The sequence below is a fragment of the Sapajus apella genome, unplaced genomic scaffold (genome assembly GCF_009761245.1).
Source record: "Sapajus apella isolate SASKATOON/1434 unplaced genomic scaffold, GSC_monkey_1.0 scaffold62, whole genome shotgun sequence".
Lineage (NCBI taxonomy): Eukaryota > Metazoa > Chordata > Mammalia > Primates > Cebidae > Sapajus > Sapajus apella.
In genome coordinates this window covers 1,300,831-1,313,259 of record NW_022437002.1, presented here as the reverse complement: position 1 = coordinate 1,313,259, position 12,429 = coordinate 1,300,831, and the positions used below count along the sequence as shown (strand labels likewise).

The window sequence follows — 12,429 nt, the reverse complement described above, 5'->3', positions numbered from 1 at the left end:
CTGTTGTTTGTTTTATTGGTGAGGAAACTAGGACTCAGAAAAGATGAAGTGCTTGGCCAAAATCATATTGTTTATAAGGGGTAGAGTCAGAGCTGGCCTCAGTCTCTCTGAACTCAAAAGCCTCTTAACTTTCCAGAACCTCCTCCCACAACATGCCTCATAAGTGACCAAACCCTCAGCCCTTTTCACTGAACCATCTGGAGGAACCAAAGACGCATACTCGAGAGCATGCACTTCTCGCAAACATTTCTGAAGCAGTACATCAGCATATATAATATCAACCAAGTCACAAGAACTGAAAAGGAGGGCATGCGGGGAGCTGAAGCCCAGCAGACTGCATGCGGATCTCTTTCCTTTCTTTCCCAGAGAAGATGAGTTCTGCCAGGTTCTGAAGCAGACAACAGGATTAAGTTGCTACAGAAAAGGCCCTTCTTGGCCGGATGAGGTGGCCTCACACACCTATAATCCCAACACTTCGGGAGGCCAAGGCAGAAGGATGGCTTGAGTCTGAGAGTTTGAGACTAGCCTGAGCAACATAGTGAGAACTCTATCTCTACCCAAAAAAAAAAAAATTTTAATTACCCAGGCATCATGATAGGCATCTGTAGTCCCAGCTACTCGGGAGGCTGAGGCGGGAGGATTGCTTGAGCCCAGGAGGTTGAGGTAGCAGTGAGCCATGATTGCACCACTGCACTCCAGCCTGGGTAACAGAGCGAGACCCTGTCTTAGGAAGAAAAAGAAAAAAAAAAGAAAAGACCCTTCCTAAGCAGAGAAAAAGGTGGGTTCAAAGGCATAAACACACACACCATAGACGCGTGCATGCACACACAAAGACATAAACATCTCATTTTATTTCCTCCCTCCTTCTAACACGGCACTTGGGCAAGGGAGGTGCTGTTTGTAGCAAGGTCAGACACCATACGTAGAGGGGCCGCTCCCTCACTGCACATTTGTTGCTTTCCAGGACATGCCCCAGCCACGCCTTGCTCTCAACTGTGTCGGTGGGAAAAGCTCCACAGAGCTGCTGCGGCAGTTAGCGTAAGTCCCTCAGCCCTGCAGGTCCAGCTCACCAGAGCTCTCCAAGTCTTTAGCTGGGAAGAACATCAAGTGACCGAGTCCCAGTGGCCGGTTCAAGCCAAGGCCAGGTCAGCACAATGCAGAGTGGAAACTAGGACCAACGTCATCCAGCTATTTGGGCACTGCTTTCTCAGCCTCCATCCTCTGTGAATGACCAAAAGGCCTCTCCAGCTTTATTTTTCCAAGGGACCCAGAAGTAGACTGCTAAGCTGTCTGCCATCAAGGATTTATAACCTAGGGGTGTCTGAAAAAGTCACTTAGTCCTAGCTTAACCTTTCAAAATTTGTATTAGCCTTTAAAATAGATTCTAATTTTAAAGGTAGCATTATGTTTATTACAAAACATTTTGAAAACGTGTAAAAGTGCAAAGGAAAACTTAAGCATAAAAGTTACTCGTTGTGGCTGGTATGGTGGCTCATGCCTGTAATCCCGGCACTCTGGAGGCCAAGGTAGGTGGATCACCTGAGGTCAGGAGTTCAAGACCAGCCTGGCCAACATGGTGAAACCCCATCTCTACTAAAAATACAAAAATTAGGCCGGGCGCGGTGGCTCACGCCTGTAATCCCAGCACTTTGGGAGGCCGAGGCGGGTGGATCACAAGGTCAAGAGATCGAGACCATCCTGGTCAACATGGTGAAACCCCGTCTCTACTAAAAATACAAAACATTAGCTGGGCATGGTGGCGCGTGCCTGTAATCCCAGCTACTCAGGAGGCTGAGGCAGGAGAATTGCCTGAACCCAGGAGGCGGAGGTTGCGGTGAGCCAAGATCGCGCCATTGCACTCCAGCCTGGGTAACAAGAGCGAAGCTCCGTCTCAAAAAAAAAAAATACAAAAATTAGCTGGGCATGGTGGTGCATGCCTGTAATCCCAGCTACTCAGGAGGCTGAGACAGGAGAATTGCTCCAACTCAGGAGGCAGAGGTTGCAGTGAGCCGAGATCACACCACTCCACTCCAGCCTGGGCAACAGAGTGAGACTCTGTCTCAAAAAAAAAAAAAAAAAAAAAAAAAGTTACCTGTTGGCTGGGCACTGTGGCTCATGCCTACAATCCCAGTACTTTGGGGGGCCAAGGAGGAAGCATTACTTGAGGCCAGGAGTTTGAGACCAGCCTGGATAACATAGTGAGACCACATCACTACAAAAGAATTTTTAATTTTTTTTAAGTTACCTGGCCAAGCATGATGGCTCTCGCCTGTAATCCCAACAAGACGGGCAGATCATTTGAGGCCAGGAGTTTGAGAGCAGCCTGGCCAACATGTGAAACCCTGTCTCTACTAAAAATACAAAAAAATTTAGCCAGCCATGGCGGTGCACACCTGTAATCCCAGCTGCTCGGAAGGATGAGGCACAAGAATCGTTTGAATCCAGGAGATGGAGGTTGCAGTGAGCCAAGATTACACCACTCTACTATAGCCTGGGTGACAGAGGGAGACTCCTTCTCAAAAAAAAAAATAGGCCGGGCGCAGTGGCTCACACCTGTAATCCCAGCACTTTGGGAGGCCAAGGTGAGTGGATCACGAGGTCAGAAGTTCGAGACCAGCCTGACCAATATGGTGAAACCCTGTCTATACTGAAAATACAAAAATTAGCTGGGTGAGTGGTGCATGCCTGTAATCCCAGCTACTCGGGAGGCTAAGGCAGGAGAATCACTTGAACCTGGGAGATGGAGGTTGCAGGGAGCCGAGATGGCACCATTGCACTCCAGCCTGGGCAACAAGAGCAAAACTCCATCTTAAAAAAAAAAAAAAAAGTTATCTATCACCCACCACCAAGGGGGATAAACCTGTTGACAATATTAACAATGCATGTCGGCCGGGCGCGGTGGCTCAAGCCTGTAATCCCAGCACTTTGGGAGGCCGAGGCGGGTGGATCACGAGGTCAAGAGATCGAGACCATCCTGGTCAACATGGTGAAACCCCGTCTCTACTAAAAATACAAAACATTAGCTGGGCATGGTGGTGCGTGCCTGTGATCCCAGCTACTCAGGAGGCTGAGGCAGAAGAATTGCCTGAACCCAGGAGGCGGAGGTTGCGGTGAGCCGAGATCGTGCCATTGCACTCCAGCCTGGGTAACGAGAGCGAAACTCCGTCCCAAAAAAAAAAAAAAAAAAACAATGCATGTCCTTCCATTCCTCTTTCCTTTAATATAAACTTCTTGAGCTAGAGTGTATGTAAGAAGACAGTTTCTAACTGAAGCAGGAACCCCCCTTAATGGCATGGATTCAGCTAGCACATACTTTCTGAGCACTTGCTAGCTACCAGGCAGAGAGGGGGCTGTGACACTGATGTGCCCTCTGAGAACTCACAGGCCAGATGAGCAGGTGAGTCACATAGTGAGCATTCACCGTGCACCAGACTGTGTACAGTGCTTGACTCACCCCTCCCACAGCCACCTAGACAAGGGGTACAGTTCTAATCTCTGTTTTATACTTTAAAAGATGAGGCTCAGGCCAGGCGCGGTGGCTCACACCTGTAATCCTTGCACTTTGGGAGGCTGAGGCGAGTGGATCACCTGAGGTCAAGAGTTCTAGAACAGCCTAGCCAACACGGTAAAACCTCCTCTCTACCAAAAATCCAGAAATTAGCCAGGCTTGATGGTGGGTGCCTATAATCCTAGCTATTTGGGAGGCTGAAGCAGGAGAATCGTTTGAACCCAGGAGGCAGAGGTTGCAATGAGCCAAGATTGCATCACTGCACTCTAGCCTGGGCAACAAGAGCGAAACTCTGTGTCAAAAAAAAAAAAAAGAAAAAGAAAAAGGCTGGGCTCAGTGGCTCACACCTGTAATCCCAGGACTTTGGGAGGCCGAGGCGGGTGGATCACAAGGTCAGGAGTTTGAGACCGGCCTGGTTAATATGGTAAAACCCCATCTCTACTAAAAATACAAAAATTAGCCAGGCGTGGTGGTGCGTGCCTGTACTCTCAGCTACTCCAGAGGCTGAGGCAGGAGAATCACTTGAACCCAGGAGGCGGAGGTTGTAGTGAGCCAAGATCGCGCCACTGCACTCCAGCCTGGGCAACAGAGCAAGACTGTCTCCAAAAAAGAAACAAAGGCCCAAAGAGGTCAACTACCTGGCCCCAAGTCTAGTCAGCAGGAGAGCCAGGCTTGACCCCACATTTGAGCACACCGCTTCAGCTCTACACCAGACAGCCCCTGTGGCAGACCCCAGTCCCAACGTCATTGCAGGCGGAAGTGTTCTGCCGTGGTAACGGATGTAGGCACTGGAGTCAGAATGGCAGGGTTCAAGCCCCAGCTCTGTGACTTACTAGCTGTGGACCTATGAAAAGTTTTTTTGCTTTCTTTTTCTTCTTCTTTGTATTCTTTCTCCCTAGACTGCTCAGCAGGAGGACCTATGAAAAGTTAAGCAATACGTGAAAAATAATCCGGGCCTCCATCTCTATCTGTAAAATGGGGGTTCTGTAAACTCTCGCCTTTGGAGGGTAGTCTAATGCAGGGGTCCCCAACCTCCTGGCCACAGACTAGTACCAGTTCATGGCCTGTTAGGAACCCGGTCACACAGCAGGAGGTGAGCAGTGGGTGAGTGAGCATGACCGCCTGAGCTCTGCCTCCTGACAAATCAGTGGCAGTATTCGATTCTCATAGGTGTATGAACCCTATTGTGAACTGCACATGTCAGGGATCTAGGTCCTGTACTCCTTACGAGAAGCTACTGCCTGAGGATCTAAGGTGGAACAGTTTCATCCCAAAGCCATTCCCCGCCTCTGGTCCATGGAAAAATTGTCTCCCACAAAACTGGTCCTGGTGCCAGCAAGGTTAGGGACCGCTGGTCTAAAGGACACCGAGGTGTTATACAAATTGCTATACAAATAAGGGATGGTTTTCAGTTTTCTCATCTCTAAAGCAAGGTTGTTACGAGGAATCCCTGAGGCAGTACATGCAAAATGCTTTGAACTGTGCTGGCACGTAGCAGAAGCCCGGTGAGTGTTAGCTAGTCCAATTAGACCAAGTGCAGCAGGGATACCGAGGAGAGGGGGCTTGGCTCCCAGGAGCTACTTTCTACAGCAGGTGGCAGTCGAGGGGCACTTAAGACCAAGCTACCCAGCAGCCTCAGGGACAGAAGTACCTGCCCCAGAACAGCAGCAGCTCCTGCTATTTGGTAGTTTTCTTTTTTTTTTTTTTTTTTTTTTTTTTTGAGGCGGAGTTTCGCTCTTGTTACCCAGGCTGGAGTGCAATGGTGCGATCTCGGCTCACCGCAACCTCCGCCTCCTGGGTTCAGGCAATTCTCCTGCCTCAGCCTCCCGAGTAGCTGGGATTACAGGCACGCGCCACCATGCCCAGCTAATGTTTTGTATTTTTAGTAGAGACGGGGTTTCACCATGTTGACCAGGATGGTCTCGATCTCTTGACCTCGTGATCCACCCGCCTCGGCCTCCCAAAGTGCTGGGATTACAGGCGTGAGCCACCGCGCCCGGCCTTATTTGGTAGTTTTCAAAGTCTGCCTTGTTTTGTCCCAAAATGTGCCTGAGGTTATCCTTTGAATAACAGACTGCTGGAAGAGCCAGAGAGTGGGAAGGAGAACATAGGTTAAGTCAAACATGGGAACTCCAGGCTTATTCACTTAAAAATTATATTAGCCTCACTCCTGTATGTCAGCTGAAGTGGGGGTGTGGGTGTCAGAAAGCAGGTACTGAGAAGGTGCCTCCTGCAGTAGGGGACACTGGGCAGTCGAGGGACAGGACACTGCTCTGTCCACATCACTCCTTGTCTATAGAGCTGTTTCCTCAGGTTGATTATTAGAATAAGCATTGACAGATGAAGAGACAGGTCTAGACCATTTTCACTGCATCACCCAAGGTCAGACATCTGTGAGAGCAGAGGCAGGGCTGAACTCAGGCCTCGAGCTCATCTGGGGAGAGCATGTTTCTTTGCAGCACTTAATGAAAGCCTCACTGGGCGGGTTAGATCAGTGGATTCCCTCGCTGGCTAAACATCCAAGTCATCCAGAGGGTATGTGTATATGTGGGTGTTTAATATACGTTCTTGTCTCCTGATTCACTGGGTCTGGGGTTGGACCTAGGAATCTGTTTTGTTGTTTTGTGTCATATTGAGATGATCTTACTCTGTTGCCTAGGCTGGAGTGCAGTGGTGCAATCTCAGCTCATTGCAGCCTTAACCTCCCAGGCTCAAGTGATCCTCCCACCTCAGCCTCCTGAGTGGGACCACAGGCATGTACCACCATGCCCAGCTAATTCTTTTTAATTATTTGTAGACACAGGGTCTCACTATCTTGCCCAGGCTGGTCTCGAACTCCTGGGTTCAGGCAATCCTCCTGCCTTGCCCTCCCAAAGCACTGGTATTACAGGCGTGAGCTGCCGTGCCCAGCATTTATTTATTTATTTTCTGAGATAGGGTCTCATTCTGTTGCCCAGGCTGGAGTGCAGTAGTGTGATCAGGGCCTCAATTTCATGGACTTAGGTGATTCTCCCACCTTATCCTCCCAAGAAGCTGGGACCATAGGCATGCCACCTTGCCCGGCTAATTTTTTGTATTATTTTTGTAGAAACAGGGTCTCCTTATGTTGCCCAAGCTGATCTTGAACTCCTGGGCTCAAGTGATCTGCCTGCCTCAACCTCCCAAAGTGCTGAGATTATAGGCATGAGCCACCACACCCAGCCCAGAGTCTCGATTTTTCAACCCTTCCCAGAGATTCTCAGAGCAGGGTTTAGGAACCAGGGCTGGAGTAGAAGCACCATGGTGGGTTCAGGAAGGCTCTGTCTCTGCTTGGCACCCACTCTTTGTTCTCTTTGGACTCTTTAGGCGTGGAGGAACCATGGTAACCTATGGGGGAATGGCCAAGCAGCCCGTCATAGCCTCTGTGGTAAGCTGGTCGGGGAGGCATGCCTGCAGCCGGGCCGGACACCTCAGCCAGGCCACATCCCCTGGCATGACAGCTGTCTAAACTTAGGCAATGCCTCATCCCTGGAGGGGAGTCGGTACCCTTGAGCGGTGCCTGGAATTCTTGCCCTCAGAGCCCAGCATGTCCTTTCTGTGTCCACAGAGCCTGCTCATTTTTAAGGATCTCAAACTTCGGGGCTTTTGGTTATCCCAGTGGAAGAAGGATCACAGTCCAGGTAAGTGCATGGCCCAGTGCAAAGAGTCACAGATGAGGGCAGTGCCTAAGAAGGGCAGCAGAAATGACTAGCTATTCTGAACCCTGGAGTGGTGACTGGGTCTCCAGCCCCACAGAAGGATCAAGGAGAATAGCCTTAGCCCAGCTACAGTCAGCAAATAGTTATTGGACTAAACTGGGTTATTCTTGAAGGCACAGAACAGCTCCTGAAGAGCTGACAGTGGGGAAAGACAGTGAAGCAAAGAGAATAGACTCTGGAACCAGCCTGCCTGGGTTCAAATCCTGCTTCCACACTACTGGACAGAGGTTCTGCCTACCCAGCGGTGAGACCTTAGCAAGTTACTTAGTCTCTCCCTCAGTTTAAGTGTCATAAGTTTAAACTCTTGTTAGGCGTGTTTGACAGAGGAGGAAATTGAGGTTCAGGGTTAAGTAGCATGGACAAAGCCACCTCCCCGCAGGGAGGGATGCAGCCGGGATGTGAACAGATCATCTCCCTGTTCTTTGTCTCCTGGAGGACTGGCTCCCCAGAGTGGGAACGCCAAACCCAGGACAAAGAATACTACGGAGTTACCCAGGTGAAGGGGAGGAAGGTGGTGATGTGAATGCAGTGTTGCAGGCAGAAAAAATCAAAATTGCATGTGCAGCTGGGCACTAAAGTGGTTCCAAGCAACCTGGAGCACTAGATCTGAGCTGGGGCTGGGAAATGGGGTGAGCTGGTGAGTGGGAAATGGGAAATGGAAATGTGACCAGGTTACCAAAGGCCTTAGAAACCTGATTAAGGCATTCAGACTCACTGGGGTTTTTTTTGCTGTTTTGGGGGGTTGGGTTTGTTTTTGAGACAAGGTATCACTCTGTTGCCCTGGCTGGAGTACAGTGGTGTAGTCACAGCTCAAAGCAGCCTCAACTTCCTTGACTCAGGTGATCCTCCCACCTCAGCCTCCCAAGTAGCTTGGGGGAGCACCACCACATCTAGCTAGTTTTTGTATTTTTAGTAGAGATGGGGTTTCGTCATATTGCCCAGGCTGGTCTCAAACTCCTGGCCTCAAGTGATATACCCGCCTCAGCCTCCCAGAGTGCCGGGATTATAGGCATGAGCTACTGTGCCCAGCCAAGACTGACACTCTTTTTTTTTTTGAGACGGAGTCGCTCTTGTTGCCCAGGCTAGAGTGCAATGGTATGATCTTGGCTTACCACAATCTCCGCCTCCTAGGTTCAAGCGATTCTCCTGCCTCACCCTCCCAAGGAGCTGGGATTACAGGCATGTGCCACCATGCCTATCTAATTTTGTAGTTTTAATAGAGATGGAGTTTCTCCATGTCAGGTTGATCTTGAACTCCCAATTTCAGGTGATCCGCCCGCCTTGGCCTCCCAAAGTGCTGGGATTACAGGCGTGAGCCACCATGTCCAGCCAGGACTTGCTCTTTTTTTTTTTTTTTTTTTTTCCCCGAGGTTTCCCCTTTTTTTGCCCAGGCAGGAGTACAATGGTGTGATCTCGGCTCACCGCAACCTCCGCTTCCCGGTTCAAGCCACAGCCTCCCAAGTAGCTGGGATTACAGGCATGAGCCATCACGCCTGGCTAATTTTTTGTATTTTTAGTAGAGACGGGATTTCTCCATGCTGGTAAGGCTGGTCTGGAACTCCCGACCTCAGGTGATCCACCCGCCTCAGCCTCCCAAAGTGCTAGGATTACAGGCATGAGCCACCACGCCTAGCCAGGACTCATTCTCAAAGGTACTTCTTTAAATGGAAAAACACTTCTCAGCCAAGGCCTTCGCTTCCCAACTTCTATACCATATAGGGTCCTTCAGAAAAGGCAGGCCCAGGGAGACGACGTTGGTGGCCCTGGGTTAAGGGAGTCCTGGGCTCTCAGGGAGAGCTGCTTTCCCTAAGCAGAGCTCATCCATTCCACATCACTTTGGCGTGCCATGCACACCCACTCCCTCCCTGCACCTCCTCTGGCTTCCTTGCCTCAGTTCATCCTGCTTCTCCCATCATTCACTGCCCCTGGCTCCACCGTGGCCAGGTTCTGTGGGTCTGTGCTGTCATAGCCAGCACTCTGAAGGGTGGTCTCTGCCTGCCTGCCCATCAGCCCCTGGAGCCACTCCTATGTTCCTCTCTCCCCACCTGGACCTCATTGTCCTAAAGACAGGCAGGGACCGGGCTGCACACAGCCACAGCCACCCTATCCTTGGCACAGCCAGGACTCTCAAGGCTTTATTGGAACTTGATGCCAGCTCCTGCTGATAGGGCAGCCCATGCCACATCCCACCAAGCCCCAGCTGCTGTTCCCCTGTCTGATTTCCTCCAACCTCCCACAGACCAGTTCAAGGAGCTGATCCTCACACTGTGCGATCTCATCCGCCAAGGCCAGCTCACGGCCCCTGCCTGCTCCCAGGTCCCGCTGCAGGACTACCAGCGTGCCTTGGAAGCCTCCATGAAGCCCTTTGTGTCTTCAAAGCAGATTCTCACCATGTGATCATCCCAAAAGAGCTGGAGTGACATGGGAGGGAAGGAAGATCCAAGGGGCTGGGTGCAGGCCCCTCAATCGGAGCTCTCACCTTCCCCAGACTACTGCCCTCCTCACTGCCTCTTCCAATTAGGAGGATAGTGAAGCCAGCCACAGTTTTCCCCAGGGCCAGCCTTAAGGTATCTAATAAAGTCTAAACTCTTCCCCTCCAAAAAGTAGGAGTCATCTCTGTTGAGAAGGACCATCACTACTGCACTGGTCAGCTCACAGCACCAGGAGGCCCCCTTCCTGCTTTTCTGTCATGTGTGCCGCTAGTAATCATTTTCTGACCACCCTGAAAGGAAAGCCTGAGTGGGCACTGGCAGTGCAAAGGCCAGTAGGCCACCATCCCTGCCCTCAGTCTGCACAAGGCCACAGAGGAGGATCCTGTAGAATGAATGGTTTGCTTTGCTTCTCAGGTAGTGTGCGGCCCAGTCCAGGGCATGGGGAGGATCCGCTGCACGGAAGAGTGAATGCCAGGCTGAGGTCATCAGAACCCTGAGGAACAAGGACATAGGGTCTCCACTGTTGTGGAACTGCCATTCTCACTGGGGACATAGACAATATCCCAGTGGTTCTCAGCCAGAGGCAATTTTACCCCCAGGAGACATTTGACAAGGTCTGGGGATATTTCTGGTTGTCACAGCTAGGGAGGAGGTTGCTACTGACATCCAGCAGGCAGAGTGAGTGATACTGTTAAACACACCACAGTTCACAGAACAGCCTCCTGCAACAAAGAATCACCCAAGGCCCAGCGCAGCGGCAACACCTATAATCCCAGCACTGTGGGAAGCCAAGGCAAATGGATCACTTGAGCCCAGGAGTTCAAGGTCAGCCTAGGCAACATGGTGAAACGCCGTCTCTGCAAAAAATTACAAACATTAGCCAGGCATAGTGGTATTCACCTGTAGTCCCAGCTACTTTGGAGGCTGAAGTAGGAGGATCACTTGAGCCTGGGAGGTCTCGACTGCAGTGAGCCGTGATCATGCCACAGCACTCCAGCCTATGCAATAGAGCAAGACCCTGTCTCAAAAAAAAAAAAAAATTTAGCCCCAAGTGTTCCGTGTTCACGGGGTCATTGATAAACCCTGCATTAAACAGTCTCACAGTAATTACCATAGTGACTAAAGCTGTAAAGAAGATACGTGGGGTGCTATAAGAGCAGAATCAAGGTCTTGCCCCAGGCCCCGGGGTCAGGTGCTTCCTTGAGGTAAAGTTTGAAGGTGGGCTCTGACAAATGAGTGAGCTTTATTCAGGCAGAGGGGAGAGCTTGACGTGTGACTTTCTGGTATTTCCTTCATGATCCACGTGCCCAAAGCAAAGAACAGGCTTCAGCGTGTCTCCCCTATCGCCTGGCCCTCTGTACCCTGCACTCAGGAGCCTCATTCAGGATGTACCTTTTTGAGATGGAGTGTCGCTCTGTCACCCAGGCTAGAGTGCAGTGGCGCGATCTCGGCTCACTGCAACCTCCGCCTCCTGGGTTCACACAGTTCTCCTGCCTCAGCCTCCTGAGTAACTGGGACTACAGGTTCCTGCCACCATGCCTGGCTAATTTTTATTTTTTTAGTAGAGGCAGGGTTTCACCATATTGGCCAGGCTGGTCTTGAACTCCTGACCTTGTGATCCACCCGCCTCAGCCCCCCAAAGTGTTGGGATAACAGATGTGAGCCACTGCACCCGGCCCAGGATGTATTATTGGCTGCCTAGTGTGTGCCCAAAGCTAAGGATACCAATGAAAGAAGTGCTGCTGGCCCTCAAGTTGCTTCGCCTAGTGCAGCATTAACCACTACAGTGTAATGATGAGGTCACTGACATGGAGGTGTTCAGAGGGCCTTGGAAGGACACATAGGGGCCCCAGTTCTGCCTGAGGGCACCAAGGAAGGATTCCTAGAGGAATTGTCTTCCACAGCCAGTCTTGAAAACCAAGCAGGAAACAGTACCAAGCAAAGCCGACAGCACATGTGATCGTTTGGAGGCCTGAGGGAGCCTGACACTTGGGGAACTACAGACAGGTGAGTGTAGCTGCTGCCTTAGAAGTGGGGGAAATGTGAGAACTGATGTGGGCCCCATGGGTGAGGGTCAGATCACAAAGGACCGTGATGTCAGGACTTACCCTGAAACCCTAGGGGGGCACCGGGGGATTTCAGTCAGTGGATCGATATGGAAAAACTGGCTCAGAAGGTTTAATTGCATGCCAGTTTGTACACGGACTCCCAAAACAATCATCTTTTCTTTGGGAGCATCTTGTTTATCCTCTGGAGAAAAGGAATCAGGTTCAGCCTGGGGCTGGGAAGGTCTGCATTGCCCTCTGGGTAAAATTTGCCACCTTGTGGGCTCAAGATCAGCCCCAACTCCTTCCTGTTCCCCTGTCCTTTAGGTTAGTGGGACCAGTGATTGTACAGATGGTCAATGTAGGCAAGTGAAAAAAGCCTAAAAGGAAGGGGAGGCTGCCAGACACCATAGGAGTGAAAATTAAATTAGGTTCTTGCCTGGCACAGTGGTTCACGCCTGTAATCCCAGCACTTTGGGAGGCCGACGTGGGTGGATCATAAGGTCAGGAGCTTGAGACCAGCTTGATCAACATGGTGAAACCCCGTCTCTACTAAAAATATAAAAATTAGCCAAGTGCAGTGGTGCGTACCTGTAGTCCCAGCTACTCGGGAGGCTGAGGCAGGAGAATTGCTTGAACCCAGGAGGTGGAGGTTGCAGTGAGCCAAAATCACGCCATTGCACTCCAGCCTGGGCGACAGAGCAAGA

General features: G+C 50.8%; 1 protein-coding gene and 2 long non-coding RNA genes across 7 annotated transcripts in view; 2 read left to right on the top strand and 1 right to left on the bottom strand.

Annotated features, from left to right (window-relative positions):
• MECR (mitochondrial trans-2-enoyl-CoA reductase) overlaps nucleotides 1-12,429 on the top strand; it is a 48,758-nt gene that overhangs the window by 31,615 nt on the left and 4,714 nt on the right. For 4 of the 5 annotated variants that reach the window (XM_032246656.1, XM_032246654.1, XM_032246658.1 and 1 more), the window contains 4 exons: nucleotides 965-1,038; nucleotides 6,854-6,914; nucleotides 7,095-7,167; nucleotides 9,485-9,848. In XM_032246656.1, coding sequence (XP_032102547.1) covers nucleotides 965-1,038; nucleotides 6,854-6,914; nucleotides 7,095-7,167; nucleotides 9,485-9,642 — 366 coding nt within the window. In that variant the 3' untranslated portion in view covers nucleotides 9,643-9,848. Of the gene's footprint in view, nucleotides 1-964; nucleotides 1,039-6,853; nucleotides 6,915-7,094; nucleotides 7,168-9,484; nucleotides 9,849-12,429 lie in introns of those variants that run through there. The other variant, XM_032246655.1, reaches the window with a different exon arrangement.
• Nucleotides 1-12,429, bottom strand: part of LOC116529144 — a 32,388-nt gene that overhangs the window by 18,055 nt on the left and 1,904 nt on the right. The gene's annotated exons all lie outside the window — the stretch shown is intronic.
• Nucleotides 3,197-4,479, top strand: LOC116529143. Its single transcript, XR_004259402.1, has 2 exons — nucleotides 3,197-3,397; nucleotides 4,408-4,479. It is a non-coding gene; the product is annotated as an uncharacterized LOC116529143 (long non-coding RNA).